Here is a 21,479-nt window from a genome sequence, read left to right as displayed (position 1 = left end):
GACATAATATCTGGCCTTAACAAATGGAAAAATACAAATGAAGTTGACAGTGGCCAGAATGCATGGCTGTGTTCTTAACATTAATATGCTGTGCATATGTATCTAAATTATACCCAGTGCAGCTTCCCCCTCTCCAGTCTGAAATTCCATGACAGATGCTGTCCAAATATTTGTGGCAGCATCCAAAAAGAGAGCCACAAGATGCACCACTTGGCTGGGAGCCACATTGTAATGGATGGACAAAAATATCATTTTTTTTTAGAGCAACCAGTGTTTTCTGCATAGCTGGAAGATGGGGGATAGACTTGTGGCTGAATGTCACAGGGAAGTTAAAATTTCTGGCCTAAAATAGCAAGTAGGAAATTAAATGTTTTGAAGAGCAACACTAGCTAGCTGCTGTGGACTGTCTCCAGCTTATTTTTTTGTTTGCTATTTAATAGATATGATTGAAACGAATATAATACATCCTGTTTGGTTGAAATGACTGACTTAGCTCAGGCCTCCAGGGCTTATGAGAGACAGACCTTTTGAAACCCTTTCTAGACACCTCTTTAAAATAGGTTCTGTTTAAGAAAAAAAAAGCTGTTGTTTCTTTGTTTGTTTTTAAGCAATATTTGAAAGTTATTTACAGAAAATAAATAGCTAATACTATTTATTTCAGATCTTCAATTTGAAAAATTTTCAGCTCAAAGTCCTGACTAATGTGGTGCAGACTCTTTACTCTGTGAACTATATTGGGGTTTTTTACTGAATTTTTTTTCCTGAATGTTGTACATTTTTATGTTCTCTTCTGCTCTTAGTTCTTTTACAAAGGACTGGCCAACCTTCTGCCTTGATGTTCTTTTATTCTTTGGTGGTTTACACCTTTAATGTTAATCTTCCATGTGAAGAGCGTCATTCAGATCTGAGCTTGAGGTTGTTGGGCTCTTTTCACCTTTTACTGCACAGTATTGAAGATGGGGTTTTGTGATGTTAGAACTGCACTGTCCTTGCTAGCTAACTTCACACTAACCACAAAGTAGGCATCATACAGCAGCAAGCTTTTGCTGGCTTCAAACTGAAACCATCGTCTTACCATGAAAAATACTGTATTTGAGGTTAGCTCATGCCCACGCATCTGCATTAAATATACAGCTTCCATAGATACCCAGGTGGGTATGTCTGCACTGGAATGTCAGGAGGGCATTGCCTAAAGCTTCCTACATTAGATCCTGCCCTGGAAAGTGGAGGGCCAAGTGCTGCTTAAGTTCACAACACCATAACGAAGTCAGTCATCAGTCCTTTGCACAGAATAGATGTTGCTTTGCAGGAGCAGATGTATTAGCGGGAAAAAGAAAATGAAATGAAAACCCGAGCCTGTTTAGAACAATGTCTGACAAACCACGGAGTCTTGTGGCAGTATGTTTACCTTGGCAGGCCTCCCCTCTCTCCTGCTAGAAGAACCAAGTTCTCTCTGCTATGAGAATTCTTTTGTGGATGTTAAAAAAAAATAAAAAAGAGAGAGACGGAGAAGAAAAACAAAACAACCACCCTGCAGCAGATCATTCATCATACGTAGAGTAGGAGCATGAAAGGGGATTTGCTTTGACCTAGTTACAAAAACAAAGAGACTTTCTCTAATTGCCTAAATGACTCAGGTGGGACTGGGTGTCAAAAGCAACAAATCTGACTCCTTCAGAGCTGTATGTTAATACAGGGCACCAGGCAGCAGCCTGTTCCCGTGCAAGACCTGGAGCCCCAGAATGCCCGGGTAAATAAAAGCCAGCCAACTCCGTATGTCTGCATGTACAAACAGGACCAGGAGCCAGGACAAACATGTTTCATAAATTATAACAAAGACAGTAGTTTTAAATGCTGAGAGTATCAGGGCTTCAAGGTTTGCTTTGCCAAGAGCTGCAGATGAGTGAGACTTTATTGCTTTACCACCCTGGTACTGCCGCAGGAAAGGTCTATCTTACTGTCCAGCAGCATCTGCTGGTCCATCATTGATCCACTAAGCCTAAATTTTTACTTCATAGGAGCCCGAGGGCAACTGCATATCCAAACTGCCACATGAACAAGGTGCCCAATTTTTCTACAGAGCAATGAAAAGGACAAGGTCGGTACACTGCTGTTGCCGGGTTTGGGGTAAAAAGAGCAAGACCAAATACAGGTAGGGCTGGGGAACAAGAGGTAGAATGAAGGAGAAAATGAAAGAAAAGGAGGGAGATAAAGGGCCATGAGTAGAGGCAAGGGTTTTATGTAGACATACAGGAGAAGAAAGTTAGAAGAAAGTTAGTAGAATAAAGGCTGTTCATCAGCTACTGAAAACAGCCTGCAAAAACTAGTGTACAAGAGCTCTGAAGATGCCTGGATACAGCCAGGTAAAAAACTGTTCATTTGGCATCTCACTGTACAGCATTTCCATGATAGCAGTATTTGTCCATTCTAGGAGACTAATTTCTAGGGAGCTAGAATTTCTGCTAGGATCTATTGAGCTGAGCCTTCATTGGAAATATATTAATTTAGGCAGCTGAGGACCTAGCCTTCAATTCTCATGCAGGGAGTGCTGGCAATGTCCTCTGTGCTGTGGAGATGGAGCAAGCAGAAAGTTACAGAGACAGAACTTTTCTAAAACCTAAATAAAATGCTGGTTTAGAGAAAGATTCACAGGAGTTTGTATATTTTCCCCAGCTGGTTCACCATCTATTTTAGATGGAACTGTTTGATCTCTCTGCTTTGTGTTTCTTTCAGTTTCCCAAACAATAGGAGGAAGCTCTCCTGTTACGTGTGCTTGGGCCTCAACCAACCTTTTCCCAGCTGGAAAAATCACTCCATGTGTTACAGAGGGTTTTTTTCCAGCTGCAATTATAAGATTCGCAGTTCCCTTATGCATTTAGTTAGGTAGGTACAGGCTGTCTTAAGGGGAACAATAGGACATTCCTGAGTGCTTAAACAACTTCTGTTCCCCCACCATCACCCCCTCTAAAACCGGAGGAGGGCTTAAGCACATCTGAGCTGTTCCGGGGAAGGTAACTGAGAGCTCAGCTGCAAAAACATACAGGGAGGTGCACAGTTCCACGTAATGCTCCTGCTTTGGTGACTAAGATACCCAGGCTCTTCCTGTTACCTGATTACATACACAAACACTCTAAATTCACCAGACTAGCTGGGAGGACTTGGCAAGTGCACAGGGAATATCTGTGTGAGGGGTAGCTGGCAGATCTTGTCAGATGGACGTGCAGAACAGAGTTTAGCTCAGAGACGAGGCTACAACCAGCCTGATAGACAAAGTTGCCCAAGGGAGCAGCATGGACCACTTAATAGAAATAAGACATATTTGACCCAAATATTTATCTACAGCAACAAACAGGTCCCACCCACGAGCACACATTCAGCAAACTTCACCTCTTCTTCCTCTGACAAAAACCATCCAGCTGATCCTGACTGTCCCATCTCAACACACATCAGGTACAATATGGTCTGGGTCTTTCACAGGATGAAAGGTGAGAAATCGGACAAGAGAACATTAATGCTGACTGCAATACTTAGGAGGGAGCAGAAAGACAAATAATTAAGCTATAGAATGGCTCTGGCTGATTATCTTCATCCCCTTGCCCTATTAGGGAGAAGAGCCTTATTTTAGGGACCCTAACGTTTCCATGATTCTCACACGGCTAACAGCCAGTTGGGATCCTAGAGCATTTGGGTGCTAAGGAAACAAATGCTACTGCTAGCCAGAACCAGCACATGCAACGGAAATAAGGTGAGGAGCGTTGTTGCTCTCCAGGCAGCAACAGAGGTAAACCTTCCACCACCTCCTCCCAACACTGAGTGAAAATCTCCCACTGCCTTCTCTCACCTATACAACTGTGGGCAGGACCTCTTCAGAGCAGCAGAGGACAGCCCCAGCTTGTTCTGGTTTGTCAACCGTGTCTTCCTCATAAGATCTCTCATTCTCCTCCAAGCATGGCTCTCACCCTGGGGAGCAAAAAGAAACCACAACTTAAAGGACCAGAGGTAAGTTCTGGCAGACTTCATCTGGTCAACATATGATACTTTGGGGTATTCCAGGGTGGTGGGAAGAGGGAAATTTCTTTATTTCAGACAGATAGGGGTCAGGGCCCACAAAAAAATTTTTAACACTGCAGTGATGCCCAGCGGCCAGCCTGTACCTGTACAGGACACAAGGAGACAGGATTGATGAACTCTGAGTAATACCATCTTTTTTTTTTTTTGTATTTTCTTCGGTAACATTTCTCTGCCTAGGACTCTGCTGTTCTTGCTGACTTAGGATTTCAGAGAGTGAGAGCATCTCACTGGTGAATGCTGAGTAGCTGCCTAAGGGCACGTTTTACCCTATTGTTATGCTGGGCTAAAGGAGAAGATCGGTTTGGTTTCCTACCTACTCACATGCAAGCAGGGGGCCTTTACAACAAAACCCAGAAAAGCAGTTAAGACTCTCTTATCCTTCCTATTAGGCCAGGTGCATTGGTATCAGCCTTTTTTAAGGTGGTAGCTTTTGTGGACCATGAATTAGAAGAGATCAAGCCTTTGTTTCCCTGTCACGTCCGCAAGCCACAGCTATTGGGCTCTTACATTTGAAATGCTAATAGAGATTATCAGGAGGTCAGGGAGTCTCAAGAGGCCATCTCTAATCTTTGCTCTCTCCAGGCCGGGCTCATCTGGACCCGTGAACTAAATGGAGCTATGAATTAAAAAAAAAAAAATAAAAAATTCTGATATTGTTTTGAATTTCTTAAAGTGATGACTGGAAAACCTGCGGAACAGAACAAAAATTATCATGTCCGAGAACTAGCATAATGGAGAGAAATTATTCCCATTTCAGTGAATTTCTCAAACCACTGTCACGTTCCTGACATTGTTCTGCCCTGTCCCAAGGTTCCACCTCACTGTGTGCTGCTGTGTCACCAGCAGAGCCATTACTACAGGAGTTGTGGCTACCTTGAGAGCACAACCTGGCAGCTGCCCAGACTTACAAGCCAGCAATGCCTCTTGCAGTAGTTCTTCTTGGGAATCTGCAAAGTTTTGAGTTCAAAACGTCAGATGAACTCGTGGCTCAGCTGAGAACCGAAACACCTGATTTAGTGCTATTGAGTTAATTGCCTGTAAGCAAGAGTGTTTACTCATGGAAATAGCAAACCTCTGTGTTTACTGCTAGGATTAACGTGTGCTGTGGAAGGGTTCTGAGGCCTCAGCAGTTAGTCTCTCGTTGTGCTGGTGTTGTCTCAGACAAGCAAGCACTGCTGATACCGCAGAAAGCCTGAGCAGCTGATGCTCCTGTCGTCCATGAGAGTAAACTTCGGGGGTGAGTAAACCTCTTTTATTCATACAATGCTGTGCACGACGTGGGTTTACTCTCTGAATATGCAGACACAAGTTAAATATATTCTGCAAAGGCAGTACATACCGAGATGTTCTTGCTGACGTCCAGAGCCTAAAACCAAAAGGCAAATGCATTGATAAATAACAAGACAGTGAGACCATCTCCCAGCATTTGCAAGAGATTAGGCTCTGTTCTCAGCTCTGCCCTGGAATGTACCCATAGCCTTGATCGAGTCCTTTATCTCTTTTTAGATTCAGTCCCTCACATGTGTAATAATCCCTTCTTTCTCCTTTCACTTCTGGCCTTTTGTATTTAAACTGCCAGTTCGTGTGTGTAGCCTGGGGATGAGTGAACAGACAGAATTCCCATACAGTTTCCTGCACTGTAGGAATAAATAGGGCATTTCACATTCAGGGCACAAAATCCAATACTAAGTGACAATAGTAAGGTGTGATGTAACAAGAGAGGATGAGGATTTGGATTCAGTCTAAAGAGCATGGATCTTGGTTCTATGGTCCTGTGAAGTTATTAGAACTTCCCACATGCTTAAAATACTCCAGAAGCTGGCTGGACACAAGGCAGAGCATGGAGCACGGTTCAGGCCTCAGCCTTAATTTGGGTTCTGAAGTTCACTGAAGTGTTTCTGACCTATTTGCAACTTAAGGGTGGAAATTTCATGAGGTTTTTCCCATGAGAGACCTACTCCTTCCTCCTTCCTGTTTGTAGGGCTGGGAATATTCTGATTAGAGTCTCTGCTCTGGCATTTCAGAACTTCTGAACCCCACCGGAACATGAAAGAGCTGAGGCAGACACAAACAATGGGAAAGAAAGGGAGAGGAAAGCATTAATCCTCACTCCCTTGGACTTCAGTGACACAGATTTGCTGAAACACATTCCCTGGAACATGCTTTGAGGGCTGGAGCTAATTACATTGATATGCTGCCAGTCTGGTAATAAGTGTGACCAGCTAAGGATTGATCCACTAAAATTTTTATTAGTGGTAATGAATGCTTGGTTTAATCTCACTAGCATCAGCAGTGGAGGTATTTATGACAGAGTCTGCACAGTGAGTTTTTTGGATTTGATGAGGACTAAACTCCATGCTGCTGTCTGCAGTGCTCCTCTCCCCTGAACCAGTGATCTATTTGTGCCTTTCTTGGCATAAAGACACAGACCTTCATTTAAGGTTGGAAGCAGAGAGACACAGAGCCCCCTGACCCTCTCTGGCCCAACTCTGCTTGGTAGCAGACAAGGTTGGCTTGCTTTCCTGGCACCTCACTCTGATCTGAGCAGAACTTCTCTCTGCTTCTCCCACCGGTTCCGCTCAGAGCCAGGTTCCAATTCTCACTCAGAGTCAGGTTCCAAGCTTATCACTCACCTTTCTTACTGCAGGGTCCTTTGACAGAAAAGCCTGTCCTTCTGCCATACTCCCAACTTCTCTGAACTCATTCTCCTTGTTGTTCCTATTGTTTGATGACTTCCTGAGCCCCACCATTGCCTGGCTCTTTCCTGATTCTGGGTATCTCTCATTTCCTGCAATGAAATGCAAGGACTTACTTCTTAGCAGTGTCCTGCTACGATGGCCTCTAGGCTGTGCCAGCAGCAGATTATGACTTCAGATGGGAGGGAAGAGAACCCTAAGGACTTAAAGACAAGATAAGACCCCATGTGATCCCAAAGGCTCTGACTCAATCCTGCAACAAAGTTGTTCTGTGTTTCACCAGGTATGAAAAGCAAGCTGAAATCCAAGGTTTGAAATAAACGGATCAGCCTCATTTAGTGAGGCTAAATGAGGCCTCACTGAGGTTAGGTTAAATGAGGTTAGGTTCACACCTAACAGACTTTTCATCTGCTTTTATCATCAGTAGGCTGAGCCCAGTGTTTCTCAGCCTTCTGGAAAAGTTGGTCTCTGGATCCAGGCTTTGCAGGTGGGGCTTATTTCCACTTGGTCTATAGAATAAGTCATCCTCTAGGAGTGTGTTCTGTGCCCACTTGAGAGGGTAGAAGACTAACAACAGGCATAAGGCTTTCCATCTTAGATCAAATCCTACCTTGCCTGGGTGGAAGAGGGCTCCACTAATGGTCCCATCCAGGCATGCTAAGTTTCAAAAGACCTATTTTATGTTTGATTTGTCCTAATCTTTACAGCCACAGCTGCAAAGCAAAAACCCCCGATTCACACATATGAAGCAGCCAGTTTTAAAATCCTAGGTATAGACAGAGCATTTTAAATTGTTTCTCTTGGATTTCAGCTAGGGTTTAGTTCTACTAAAACCTTGCTCTGTTCCCAACTGTCTTTCCTAGGGAAAAGAAAGTGGCTGGCCAGCTTGTTTGACCAAGTGGTGGCAAACAGGAGGGCAGGTTAGAGGTATTTGAACTCACCATTGCAGCTGCTCAGCTTCTCGGTGTTCGCTCCTATTTCTGGGATGATGGAAAGATCAGAAGGGTTTCCAGTCTGAACCAAGAGGCTGTGAGGTCTGCTCCTCCCAGCAAAACTTTTTTTCATATCTTGATATGAGTTAAGGAAGATACTGGCAGCTCCACAGGAGCAATGCTGCAGAAGGTATTCCTGTACCAGAAAAAAGAAAGTACACAGGCTCTCAGGCTGCAACAGCCCAAGGTAATGGGTGGTATGACACTACAGAAAAATTGTAAACATTCCAGCCCAGGGACATCCACTCTTGTCCTAGGACCCACTAGAACCCAGACAAATTATTTAATTCTCTCAAAGGCTGAACAGCCCACAGTTAGTAATACAGAACTTTCATGGCTTCATTGACATTTAACTTAAATTGCCTGATACTCAGCATCTTTTTAAGTTTTTTTCCAGATGGAATTAAATATAAGTTTCTAAACAGCTGCTCAGCTAAGGTATTAGTGTAAATAAACAGATCAGTTATAACAATGACTCGTATTCTAAGATGTTATTTGTTTTGGAGCATGCACAGACAACAGTATCTTGTATTTTTATTGATGGGATGCCACAGTTTTCTTGCGTGTTACCAGCCAGATTGACTGCATGTGGTACTTCAGTCAGTGTACTTCTGCTGTTGCTGGTGGGGTGAGGAAGGGGAGATTTTCCACCTTGCACAACCATGTTGCAGAAAAGTTTAGTAGGGTAGGAAGGAAGGAGAGCTTTATCGAGCTGAAGCAGAAAGGGAACCAATCCATTTATTGGTGTGGAAACCAGGACAGACCAACACCAGTTCAGCACCTCTGGAGACCCCCAAACAACTGACAGTCTCAATGTCACTTCTCATCTGGATATGTTGCTACAGCAGTGTGGCACTTTGCATTACCTATACCTTTGGGAGATGCTTAGCAAAATGAAAGATGCTGGCTTTGGCCCATGGGATAGATTTCCCTAGAAAGCAAGGATGTGGAGTAGCAGTGTTCCCTTTGTGTCCCAGGATCAAAGCCATCATTTCAGCAATGATGTCTGTGCACCTCTCAAGAACAGCATTGTGAGCACTGGTTATCTACAATCTTCATGACCAGCTCTTAATACTGTGCTAGCCGCATGTTTTGGGGGTTGTGACTTCCCTAGCCATGCCTGGGACATGGAAACCTTTCCATGCTCATAGTCTACATGGAGAGTGAATGTAGTTTGTAAAGGAGTCTTTGGATGCCCTCCAAATTGTGGATGGCAATCTTGATGTTTCATGGCAAAGGGGGTAGCAGTGTTCCTCTTCTATTCAGAGGGGCATGACTGAAGAACAAAATGATGGAGAGCTGCTCAAATATAGGAGATGCAGGCACCACAGGATACCTGAGAGCCTCCAGTTTTGAAGACCACGCTGCAAGCACTGAGTGTTACATCTGAGGATCCAATTCCCCACTGAACAGTATGAGACGAATGCATCTGAGAAGACACTGCTGAGAGACCTTCAGAAGTACCAAAAAGATCAAGGTTTCAAATATTTAAATGAAAGCACAGTGCCTTTCATTTCAGTGGGAGAGCTGGGGAGGGGGCACATACACCAGATGAGTTTGCAGCTTGGAAGAGTTACTCTGAGCAATGACTCACAGTTGTAAAGCTTCAGGAAATGTGTTAACAATTCCCAGGCTCCTATGTAGGAGGCTGCATTCCTCTGAGTGTGAGAGATGGGTACATGGAAATGACAAGCTACTCTGTTCTGCAATCTGACTCAGAACTTGGCTTTGGCTCTGAGGAGGAGTCAGTCACCTACTGCAGATCCAGTCCCAGCAGGTGGGAGAGCAGCACCAGGGGAACAATGACGCTATCGGGGAGAATAAAAGGCTCACCACGGCACAGCTGGGAATAAATAGCTGAGTGTAATAAACTCTTTCTGTTCCTTTGGGGAGTGTTAAAATAAACAAAAAGGCAGGGGAGGAAAAAAGATGGAATTCTGGTGTGATGACTGAAGAAGAAGTAGGGTAGAGCTTAATAAAATATGCAGGGGCTAAAAAATGCTGATGGAAATGTTAGGAAGGCCCTGAAATAATTTGCAAATTTCAGTCAAATTTTCCAGCTCTCTCTGGCTTATAAAAATGACAAATGGGAACACTGAAATGGTTTCATGTCAGAGATTCTGCATCTGGCAGCTCAGGAGCATAGGAAAGGGGGAAAAAGCATGGAGCTGAATCGTGGTATCGTTGCTTCTCTTTCCCCTTGTGTCTGTTTTGTGAAAAATTGTGGGATTTTGACAGTTTGAAACCAGAAGGAAATGAAAGATCTTATAATTTAAAACATCATTGCTAGGGAGCTCTGTGGATTTTGCTTCGATAGCATTGAAGAGAGCAGATGTGTTCCTGGGAAGTTTACAACTGTAGAGAGGAAAAAGTTACTGACTTAGAGCAGGCCATTGCATGAGGTGAGAAGGGTGCTTTTTAACTCAACAGAAGCAAGCACATTTGGGAAACAAAACTGAGTAAAAACAGAAACTCAAGCCCAGCCTCAGGAAACTAAACCCATTATGGTGGGTGAGGCCTCCCTGAAGACCAGAGTACCCAGCCCAGGTGGGTGTTGGATGTGGTAAATTGGCACCTTCCTGCATACAGAAATTTCTGTTTGGGCCTTGGGCTTATTACTTAAGGTGTATTACTCTACTACCCAATGGAAGATACTATGGTGTCTGCTTACCTCTTTTATCTGACTCATCTTCTGCTCTTTCTGCAAGCTGCACACTTGTTTTTGGAGACGCAGGTTGTGCTCCTGAAGCTGCCCAATCTTCTCAATCAGTTGGCAGATGTGTTCTAGGTATCCCAGGCCAGATCCCAGGGCTTTACTGTTACTTTGGTTCACCTGCAATGACAGTGCATCTTGGAGCACAGAGTAACAACAGAGCAATTCTTACTAGGAGCTGAGAGCAATTACAGTCACGACTCTTTACAGTCATGTCCTGTGATAAAGTCAGGCTTCCTCTTGCAAGAGCCTTTGGTCTTACCACAGATTTGAGCTACAGCATCACTTGCTGAAGCTCTTTTCTGGATTACTCAGCAATTTCCACTGTCAGAAGGGTTCTTCTGACTGATCACAGGCTGATGCAGAGGAAAACCTCATGAAAGCCTGTTTCTAGTTCCACCTCCCTGGCTAATTTTTGTCTTTTACTGGCCACAGAAGCCTTACAAACAAAGATGGTTCTACTGCATGCTGTGGATGGCTAGGGCTAGTATGGCTCACTCAGCCCACAGTCCTCAGGGCAAGTCACACTTATGTGTACTGAAGCTGGGCTTGGCTCCTACCCAAAGGCACGTATCTGCAGGTCGCATTGATTTGCCGAGTTGTGACCAGCTTGGAGGTACACTTTGTCTGCTGTACTCTGGCCCTCATCACTGGTGTGCCTGTGAGAGAAACATACTTGAATCAAGTGCCAAAGTGAAAGAACATCTCTCCACTAGTCTTTAGTAGATCTCAGCTTACATCCCTGCTGCTACTTTCTCAGTCTTGAAGATAGAAGCCTGAAGAAAGTTCGCAGGATCAACTTTGCAGTCTGGCAAGGATAGGAAGGATAATCTCTACCACCTATTTTTCTTCAACCAGGACCTACCAGAGTCTCACTGTTGCTCAGACAAGGGCAGTGATGGAGAGAGAGGGTAATCCTATGGCAGAAGCAAACCTACAATGCTCCCCAGGCTCCTGCTCTGCACCTCACCATTTCTGGTGCCAGGACTTCCCTGTGCACAGCGAGTCCTCCCTTGTGCCGTGATCAGACTGTGTTGAACGTGCTGCTCACAAACACATGCAGGGGCTCACTTCCACCTTGGCGCTGCCTGCTGATGTGCGTGTGATATCAGTGAGTAAAATAAGCCTCAATCTTTACAAAAGCCGTGCTCTAAGTTTATCTTACTTCAAAAAATAAGTTCCCTCTACAAAAGCAGGAAGCTTACTCTGTCTCCTTTCCCACAACAATCTACATTTTTGGGGAAATGCCAGCCCTGAGACTCTTCCTGTCTTTTCATTATGTCAGAAAGCTCATGGTGTGTTCAAAAATAATCAACATTAGGATTTACTTCTTTTTAAACAAATGATGATACAACGTTATTTATAAACAGGTATTATTAAATCCAGATGCTTTTGTGTCTGAAGTTGGGACAGAGGTTGTTGACTCTAAGGCAAGCAGTCATTTATTTAATGACTTTTATTTTCCTCTCAGGCAGAGCCTGCAAGAAGTGGTGGCAAGACAAAAGTTACTCAGCCATAAAACTGAGTATTTACTGTGGCTGTGCAATGGGAAGAGGCACACCCCCAGGATCCAAAGGGAGAACAAAGCCTATGAGGTATCTAGTGGGATAAGCTTGATTCAAAAGCACTATAACCAATGTATCTAAAAGCAACTAGGGATTTGGGGTGCCCAGCTCCAGAAGCATAATTTCCAAAAAGTACATGGGTATCAGCTTCTGAAAATTTGGCCATTTTGAGCTGTCCCAAAGTGAACAGTCATTTTTTTGTACACTGTTGCAATGGATAGTCAGAAGTTCCTTATTATCCCTGAAAATATAGGCTTTCTGCCACACCGTACCCTCTTTTTGCACATCTAGCAACTCCCCTTCCTGCCAGTATGCTAATGCACGACTGCTGGCATGTCTGTACTGCCCTAAGGAGACACTGAGCCAAATTCAGCCTGTTATAGCTGTGGAAACACAAGGGGAGGCTACAAGGGACAGATGAGGTCTTGGAGAATAGGATGAAGTAAAACATTTGGCTTTAACTTAGATTGGAGAAAAACATAATTGGAGAAAAAGAATGAAGCAGTTCACTGTGGTGTCTTTCATTTAGAGACCCTCTTTTTTGCTTCATATTTGTCCTGTGCTTAATGTTGTACAGTGCTGCTTCATGTCTGTGGCTGCTGAGTTTGTAGAGCAATATGGGCAGAGAGAAGAGAGAAGAAGGTCCTGTTTTTCCATGCTCTATATCTAGGCCTGAAGGCATCGGAAAGCAAAGGTGTGTTTCAGACGAGAATGGAAAAAACCCTGGCTTTTAGCAGAAGTTATAAAGAATCTCTGACTCCCAGGTGCCCAGAAAAGGAGAGGGAAAAGGTATAGAATAGTTGCTCCAAGTCTTGGGGCAAGGTGGATCTAGCCCTGTAGAGGACCTAAACCGGACTGAATGTTGGACTCAATACGCTGAAGATCCCTGTTTCACAGCCAGCCTTCAGAGGCTGCTTAGGGCATTTTGGGCTATTTAACAGCAAATTAATCTGCATTTTATTGAAGTGATCTCAGAAAGCACAAATGAGGCAGAGCCTCCAGTGCTTGCACATTTCTGCAGGGCCAGCCTCCTCTGTGGTCAGAATGCAATGGTAAAAACTTTTAGAGGTGTGCTTCAACCTGCCACAGGGCTGGCTAGCATTAGCATTAGGATTACTCAGATATGGCAGGTGTTCTATACAGAATATTTGTGTAATTTAGCTGGTTGCCCCCAAAACAATGCACAGAGAGGGTCTCTCTAGGAGCCCTTCAAAGACTTTGTTTTTTTCATAGACTGGAAATACCTAAAGACCCCTTGCTATCTTCTGGTGGTGCCAAGTGCAGCATAGACTCTGGTCTGTCATGTTCTGGTCTAATTATTTTCTTTAAGCACCTGTGAGACAGTTTATACAAGTAGTGAAGAGTCAGCAACCACAGGAAAACCGCAAACATTTTCCAGGATGTCTGTTCCATTCTCTGTCCTCCCAACTGAAGCTTCATGACTGAAATTTGTCCTACTCTCCACATGGTAATTATTAAATAGTGTTGGAACAAAAGCTGTGTGCCCATTTTTGAAATGATGAAGCCTATGAAGAAGGAAAAATATCTTGCCTACTTTTCTCTAAGGTGAAGATGTGGAGGATCATAAAGACACAGTTTACGTATCAAATGGTTAAAGCTTCTCTAGGAAAGTAAGAACGTGATGCATAAATAGGTGCCGGATTTTGCATTTTGGCACAAGACTGAGCCAGACCCTCATCTGGAAGAAACCGAGTGAAAGGCTCACAGCTATGCTATGCTGAGTTACTCACATTACTTTTTCTTGACCCTGAGGAGTTAAGGTGCACTACATTGACTGTACACCTGTGTAACCAAAGAGGGATCTCTGCCTTTGTCAACGCTCACCTGTCTAAGTTTTGGGCACAGGTTTTCAGCATGTGTGTACCTGGAAATAAGCCATGACAGTTGTGCTGGCCCACAAATTTCTTAGGAAGCTTAAAAATAGAGGATCAGCACTGGCACTGAGAACTTTGGCTTATCTAGAGCCCTCTAGACAAAATTTTGACTGGCATAAATCACATCTTTTCCTCTGTGGCTGCCCAGCTCACAGCGATGGGAGCCTGTGCTCTTGTCTCTGGGGAACTTTGTGCTCACTGCAGCATCTGATCACTGCAAAGAGTCTAAGTTCAGTGGGAGCTGCAAGAATGAGAGTTGCTTTCAAGTCTCTCGTCCAACTGATGTATAATCAAAATCTGCATGTCTGATCATCTGGCCAGCACATTGTCCAGCCTCATTTCAGCCATTATGCACGTGATGTGCTTTTCTACAATTGGGCTCAATGGAGAACTGTCCTGGACTGGACCTGGCAGTGGGAACTGAATATGATGGGCAGTTTGCAGGGGAAGCTTTTCTTCGTTCAGACAAATGCTCACTGGCATATCTTGTGTTTCCTTAGGTTTCTGTGCATCATACAATGCTCTTCACTTTTCTTGTGGATAGTTTTGGGTTATACCATGCTCCATCCTGCCATACATCCCTCACTGCGTGCTCTTGCCATGTGAGCATGGCCAGCACAGGCAGCACGGTCACCGCGCCACCCGACAGGGAATGCAATTACAAACCTCCCGTCCTGGGCTCGGAGCAAGCAGCTAGTGAGGCCACGGGCTGACTGGGAAGCATTTGTCACTGGAAGCTGACAGCACCGAAAGGCTTGTGAATAACAGGAAAGAGAGGGATCGTGCTGTGTATTTCTGACAGCTCCACCCTGCTGTCCAGGAGGGGCTGTGCTCGCTGATAGCTTTTGGTTTCCTCTGAGGAGCACGCACAGGCTAGGAGGCTGATCATCACAGGTAGCCCTATCCTTCCCCTGAACTGTACCACTCTGTAGAGAAACATTTTGACTGCTTTGGCCCAGAATAAATAGCACTGCATGAATAATGATTTTTTTTTAAATTTTTTTTTTTTTTTTTAAGGGTGACAGTGCTCCCAACCTTTTTCTTCTTCTAGGAATATGGGCTGGGCTGACTTTAAATGTAAACTTTATGGAGTGTGAGGAAGTGTTTGTAAAGCAAAAGCATCAAAAGCTATGTATCTTCAAACTTCAAGCTTAAAAGGAAATGCTTTTATTTCGGCTTCAAAGTTCTTTCTCTTGTTGTTTGACAGCTTCCATTTTCTTTCATCTTTCAAAATGTAGGCAAATTTCAAAATAATGTCAGTTCAAAACAAAAGATCAGAAAGCTTTGTCTAAAAATGCTGGACTGAAATGATTTGATGTATATTTTCAGCCATTCACAACTGAATCCAAATGGTCAAAACATTTGGTCATTTCCAGTCTGTCTTTTTCAGCATTTTCCTTCCTGTTCTCTTGGAAGTGGCCTCAGCAGTGAGGGATGGTCAGGAGGGCATCAAGGGGCAGCTTCATCCAGAGACTGAATCCTTGTTTGGGTGTGGAGAGCCAGTAAGCACAGTTGGCACTGCAACAGCCAGCTGGGCTGGGGAAACTCAGCTGCTCCTCTGCTACTTGAAGGTTCCCAAAACCATCAACAGAACTGAGGAAGATAGTGTCACCTATAATTAAATAATGCTCTCACTGAGCATTAATTACACTGAGCCAGTGTAAGCACTCTTGCATTTCTATTAACATTAACTTAATGCAGCAGGAATTGATTTGATGGAGCAATTTGGTATGCCATGTTCTTGCCAAGCAGGCAATACACTGTGCTGGCCTGCTTTCTTTCAGACAGCACTGATTCATTTCCAGGGATATCGGAGTCCCTAAGAATACAACAGGCCATAGCAGAGACTGGTTTCTAGGTACCATTTTGTGTCTTGGACAGGTTACAGGCAAACGTTAAAACCACAGATAAATCCTGGAGCAGAGCCTTAGATGCGATGAACCAAGATGCATCTGTCAGCTGTATGGTCAGATGATCATGTGGACCTTACTTCTGAACAGCTCTCTGTTGTAAGACAGTGAAGACAGGTCAGCCTGGTGTAAGTTTGGTGAGGGCAGAAGGCTCTGCATCTGCCAGAGGCTGTCCTGGTGCTCTGAGACACACACAGCAGCAGCTGCTGCAAGGCTCTGCAGCAGCCCGTGGGCATTTCTTGCCCCAGTCAACTTCAGCGCTACCTGGCATCCCAGGAGTTTGAAGAGTGCTGCTCTTGAGAGGCAGCAGCCTGGAGGTGTGCTTGAAGAGGGGCAAACTTCCCCAGCATCTAGGTCACAGCTGTATTTACACAGCTCAAAAAACAAAGAAGAGTGCTCTAGGGCACAGAGCTTTAGCACTCAGCCAGTGAGGATATTAAAAAGGAGGGGAGATAAGCCACCAAGAGCTTCATTTCCTCTTCAGCTTCTTTCTAATTTATTCTCTTGTTTATTTAAATGCTTTGCTTTGGGAAACTGAGGCTCGATTTCACCAAGGATTTAAAGGAATTTCACGGGGCATACAGAGCTGTCAGACAAGACCAAATCTGGCTGCAAACTGTCCAGAGTGCAACAGAGAATTTAGGTAACTTTTTACAAAGTATCCTCATGGTGTCAGATTCTGCCTGCTTTCATCCTTTCTTGAGCCCTCTGCCAAATGGCCAGGTCTGTTTGGGATCTCTACAAAATAGGTATCTGTCTTCTGCCATGTGTGAGATAGTTCTGAGGAGGAAAACACTGCTCGGATTGTGTGTTGCTTGTACTGCCTTGATATGTAATGTTTACAGAGATGGGACATCTCTGACCTTCCTCACTGCTCAAGAGGATTTGGCATGCTGGAGAGGAAGTCCAGTACCCAATTGCTCATGGCAGCGAGGTCATGGTTAAATTATTTGCACAGCACACATCACTTGTCACTTGGCTTCCTCCCACCCACCTCCAATTCTAATTCATTGCTATTACCACAATGAAAGTCCCCCAAAATAACCCCGCTAGGCACCTTTTGTGTGTTTGTGACCCTCTTCACCTAGTCTGCCTTTCTCCTTTCCCTTTGCTCATGAGGCTCTTTGGTCTCTCTGTCAAGAACCAGCTCCCCACTGAGATCTTTGCTGTGCTGTTCCTGGAGCCCACTGCAGCGTGCAGGCAAGGCAGCGATCTGTCCGCACTTCAGCAGTGCCAGGCTTCGGGCAAGGACATGGGGGAGCGCTTACCAGCACCTGCCATGGGAGAAGGGGCACAGAAGGGCTTTTTATTCTCTTCTCAGTGGCATAGGGTACCCAGCAAGGGGAAAGAGAATGAGTATGGAGTGGGACAACCTGCTGAAATTAGGTCTTTGCAGCTTGGTTCATCACAGCTGTGCTGGCAAGTTAAAATATGGCATCTCCAACTCCAGCCTGACAAAAGTCTGAATTTGTGCATTAGCTCCCTGCTCATGAATTATTTGAGACAGTTGACTCAACAGGACACAACAGGCCTGGACAGAAATTAATTAACCCTTAGACAAGTTCTTTACAAATTTCAGTGCCCCAAAAGCAAGCCAGGAGACAGGAATAACCTGGTCTTGAAAATAAACCTATGTTCTGACTCCCACCCAATGTATCAGAGGATGATGACTAACTTCATAATCTTCATTTTGAGACCAGAATCAAGTCCATCTTCTCATTTAGGGCTTCTAGAAACACCAGACCTCAATGAGTTATTTTTCATCCTTACCCAGACCTGATATTTATGAATTACTTCAGAATTTTACTGGTATGAAAAGAAATCATAAAAATCAATTACCATTTTTTACTGCTTAAAAGTTTCAGGGGAGGTATTCTAAACTCACTCAGATGTGTCCGGTTTGTGACAAACAGGATTTGTGACAAACAGGACTTGAACACTGACTGGAGCGTTTGGACAGGCCTAGATTTAATATTCAGTTTAGATGTTTCTCACCTCACTCAGTCTACAGCATTCATCCATGTATTCATCCAGGCTGTCACTTGTGGGGTACTTCTTCAGCTGATGTTCATGGATCTGAAGGTCTTGCATGCTGCCAAAATTCTCTGGGAAATTGTCAGCAATTGTCTTTGGCTCCTCTATGGGACCTGGAGTGGAAAGAGTGCTTTCCCTGGAAAGGTCCATCTCTGGCGTAAGTTCCTTTTCTGGAGACTGCTTGTCATCCTGGTCAAAATGTTCATCAGGACTTTCTTCCTGAGGGACACTGAAGTCTTCAAGGAAAGCTGCAGGATCCTGCACAGCATCTGCCTCCTGACTGTAGTAATCAGCTTGCTTTTTGCTCTCTGGATCTTGGGGGCTAACTTTTCTAGCATGTTCTTTACATGTTCTCATTAACTGATGGTCAATTTCCGGAGAAGAGGAGGTGCTAAGCACACCCGAGTCGCAAAATGAGTCTCTGCTGGGAAGCACAAAGCTCTTCTCTGAGCCCGTCGGCGTTGATGGAGAATTAGCACCGCTTGGCAACTCAACCCCTGAGTCCTCAGATTCAAATTTGGAGAATCTGTGAAGCCGGCACTTGGACTCGAAGGCACTGAGGTCAGGCAGGGTGGCTACATAGTCGGTGCTTGCTGGGCCATCCGCGTAGTCTGGATCTGCTGGTGTGGCTGCTGCTTCTGGACTTCCCAGGCGGTCTGGTGGGAGACTGGCACCGGGAAGATGGGACTCTTCTGTGCAGGTTGTGTCAGCTGGAGCCTCCGGGATTAACCCTGGGTTTTGAATTCCTTCATTGCTCAGTATTTTCATGTGTGTTAACACGACTTTGTCCTCAGCAGGTGGGCTCTTCTTACCTGCTGAAAAGAAAACAAGTAGAAGGTCACAGGAGGCTACAAAACTCAGTGTCTAATGCATCCCCTGAGGGATGTGGAATGTAAAACTGCCCATACCAAGGCGGTAGAGGGGGACAGCCCTAATTTGTTTTTCCTGAGCTGTATGAAGCTTGCTTGTAGGCTTTGTTGCAACAAAAGCCCTGTGTTTCATAGCCTCAGAGTCCTCCAGGGGGGCTCGTAAAAGCACATTTCTGATTTGATTGATAGGTAGAAAACAACATATATAGGCACGTGACTTTTTAGTAATTATCTGCATATAGATGGAGAGATGTACGTGTTCTTTCAGCCTGATAGACATTAATTTAAGGCTCAGATATTTTTTGCTGATTAAATGTATTCTGAACCAGCAGAAGAAAAGAGTAAAATGAAATCACTTTTCCCACAGGCTCAAGTAAATTTTGTGTTGCAACAAGCAATTTGTAAATTCTTTGGTGCTCTCTGCAGTATTCTCTGCTCACATACAGGTGATGAAAATCAAGTTCTGATAAGAAAAGCAAATCCGAAAAGCACGGTAGATTTTTTCACTCCCTGTATGGTTTTAGCTATGAAGTAATGTCTTTAAGTGAACTCCTACCTTATTTGTAAAGACAAAAGAGATGAGGACAGCCTCAAGAGCTTTTGCACATGCACAGAGAACACTTGTTTTCAACTCACAATTCTTTTACACAGTAATGTGATAAAAAGAGTCTCTGGATGAAAGGCTGATCTTCAGGAGTCAAAGATATGCCCCCAGATTTTTCTTACCATTTTTCTGGATATAGTATTTCATAGTGCAAACTTCTGGATCACAATGGTATGAGAGCTAGTGTGAAAGTTCTGCATCTACATTTTAGCAAACTGGAAATCTCAACTCCAAATACATACGTTAGTGGATTTGGAACAAAGAATTGATGCAGAACAAAACTTTAGTTTCTCTGGTATCTTTTCCCTTAGTGCCCAACTCAGAGCACCTCAGAGGGCTGCAATGCATACACTTTGCTGGATGTCTTACTTTCTACTTCATTCCCCTCTCCTTTTTCTTTTTGCCTGAGTCAGACCAGCATCAGCTTCACAAACTCACCCACAGTAATGGAAACGTCCCTAGGTGGGCAGGAAAGCCTGGGATCCACCCCACCAGCAGTGGAGTGGGGAGAGCTCTGCTGTGCAGTTCTCCTTCATGGTAACCCAGAAAGCTCCTTGCTTCAGAAATAACCCACCTTCCAGTTTTATCTCCTCCACCTTGCTTTCTCCAACATACTTAGACAAGGGAGACTTTTACTCATTAAGGCCAAGTTAACTCCTGCATGGATCATTTTCTACTTCATTTGAATTCCCTTCACTTGATCTTGAGAATTTCCTGGGATACCACAGAAACGTGCCCTTTGCTGTTCATAGACACCCACTAATTTACACTGGATTTTCATAAAGGGCAGTCAGTGATAAATAATCTGATGGGCTTTTTGTGGCACACAGTGCTAATACCTCTTGTATAAGATTTGTTTGTCATATACAGAATTGTACTGTCTCCCTTAGCAGGATTCACAGGCATCTTCCTGGTGTAAGGATCCATGTTTGGGACAATCAGTGCCAGACCTCAGCAGTACAGCACCACGATGTCACTGTGGTGGGGGACAAAAAAAAGACATCACCCAGGAAAGTTCATCGGGAGTTGCCTGTGCTGGGCTCTGTTGTTATTCTTCTAACTTTGGGATGTGCATGAGGAACCCTGAACTGACGACATGGAGTAGGGTGACAGGTTTGCAAAACTTCAGCTGTAAGAGTGAGCTGGGTGCCAGGTCTTGGAAGGAGGAGGTGGAACTGAGTCACTTTGATTTGGAGTCAAGAGGATCTACCCACTAAGCTGCAAACACCTCTTGGAACCAGAGACAAAATGTTGTATCTGCATGAAAAATACAAGGCTTACAGGCTCTTCTGATGGCATCGCTAGCCCAGCTGGCCAACAAAACCACTGAGAGTCAGGAGGAGAGCAGCTGCATTCCTGCAATTACTTTTAAGAAAAAACCATACAGCTGTCACTCTTACCAGGAGTTACTATATGCAATGGCAGTTCTTTCCCACAGACTCATTGCTCTCACTTATTAATCATGCCATGCTTTCCTTTGACTGGAGATTCTCTCACTTCTTTCAATCTGCCCCCTGTTTTTTCTTGCTTAACTGGTTTCACCCTGGCCTACACAAATATTGCTTTGTCTAAAATCAGGAAGCAGCATATTAAAATGAAGTCTTGCTACTTACAGAAGGAGATGTCAGATGCTTTACTGCGTATCTTTTAGGACTACAAAAGCTGCAATGTGAACAAGAAGTTGTAGCTGGAGTAGAAAAAATAGAAAATAAGATGAAATCTTTGACCCTCCCTGGGATGGCCACGTCAATGCCAACAACAAGAGCTCTTTGCTCTCCCCTTACTGTGGTCACTATTTTCGCAATATGTTTCACAAAAATTGTTTCTCTTTTCTAGGCTGCAAACCATTGCTCTCAACACTGTCAGGTCCTGCAAACCACAGTGTTTGAGCATTTCTGATTTATTCTTCCAACGCCCTGTGATGAGGCAAAATGTTATCATCCCCCCACCACAAGATCAGAATAGTGGCCAAGGACAACAGGATTTTGCAACACACTTAGGCACCTCATCCTCATTCATTCAATAATGCTTTCCTGTGGTCAGTGAGGTCATCTGTGCTACAGCAGAAAGATCTCCAATGATTAAGGCAGTGACCTGAAACTCAAGTTATTCTTGCTGCACCTCACTGAC

At 44.2% G+C, this 21,479-nt stretch overlaps 1 protein-coding gene across 1 annotated transcript in view; it reads right to left on the bottom strand.

Moving 5' to 3' along the window:
* Positions 1-21,479, bottom strand: part of LOC120755806 (uncharacterized) — a 61,871-nt gene that overhangs the window by 33,163 nt on the left and 7,229 nt on the right. Inside the window, exons 2-8 of the mRNA XM_058421553.1 lie at positions 17,838-18,691; positions 10,431-10,592; positions 7,709-7,895; positions 6,705-6,859; positions 5,411-5,437; positions 3,842-3,960; positions 4-15 (exon numbers count right to left, since the gene is read on the bottom strand). Of these exons, the coding sequence (XP_058277536.1) occupies positions 4-15; positions 3,842-3,960; positions 5,411-5,437; positions 6,705-6,859; positions 7,709-7,895; positions 10,431-10,592; positions 17,838-18,691 (1,516 nt within the window). The remainder of the gene's footprint in view (positions 1-3; positions 16-3,841; positions 3,961-5,410; positions 5,438-6,704; positions 6,860-7,708; positions 7,896-10,430; positions 10,593-17,837; positions 18,692-21,479) is intronic.

This window comes from Hirundo rustica, chromosome 8, assembly GCF_015227805.2.
Source record: "Hirundo rustica isolate bHirRus1 chromosome 8, bHirRus1.pri.v3, whole genome shotgun sequence".
Lineage (NCBI taxonomy): Eukaryota > Metazoa > Chordata > Aves > Passeriformes > Hirundinidae > Hirundo > Hirundo rustica.
Note: the sequence above shows the minus strand (reverse complement) of the source record. Positions and strands in the feature narration are given on the sequence as shown.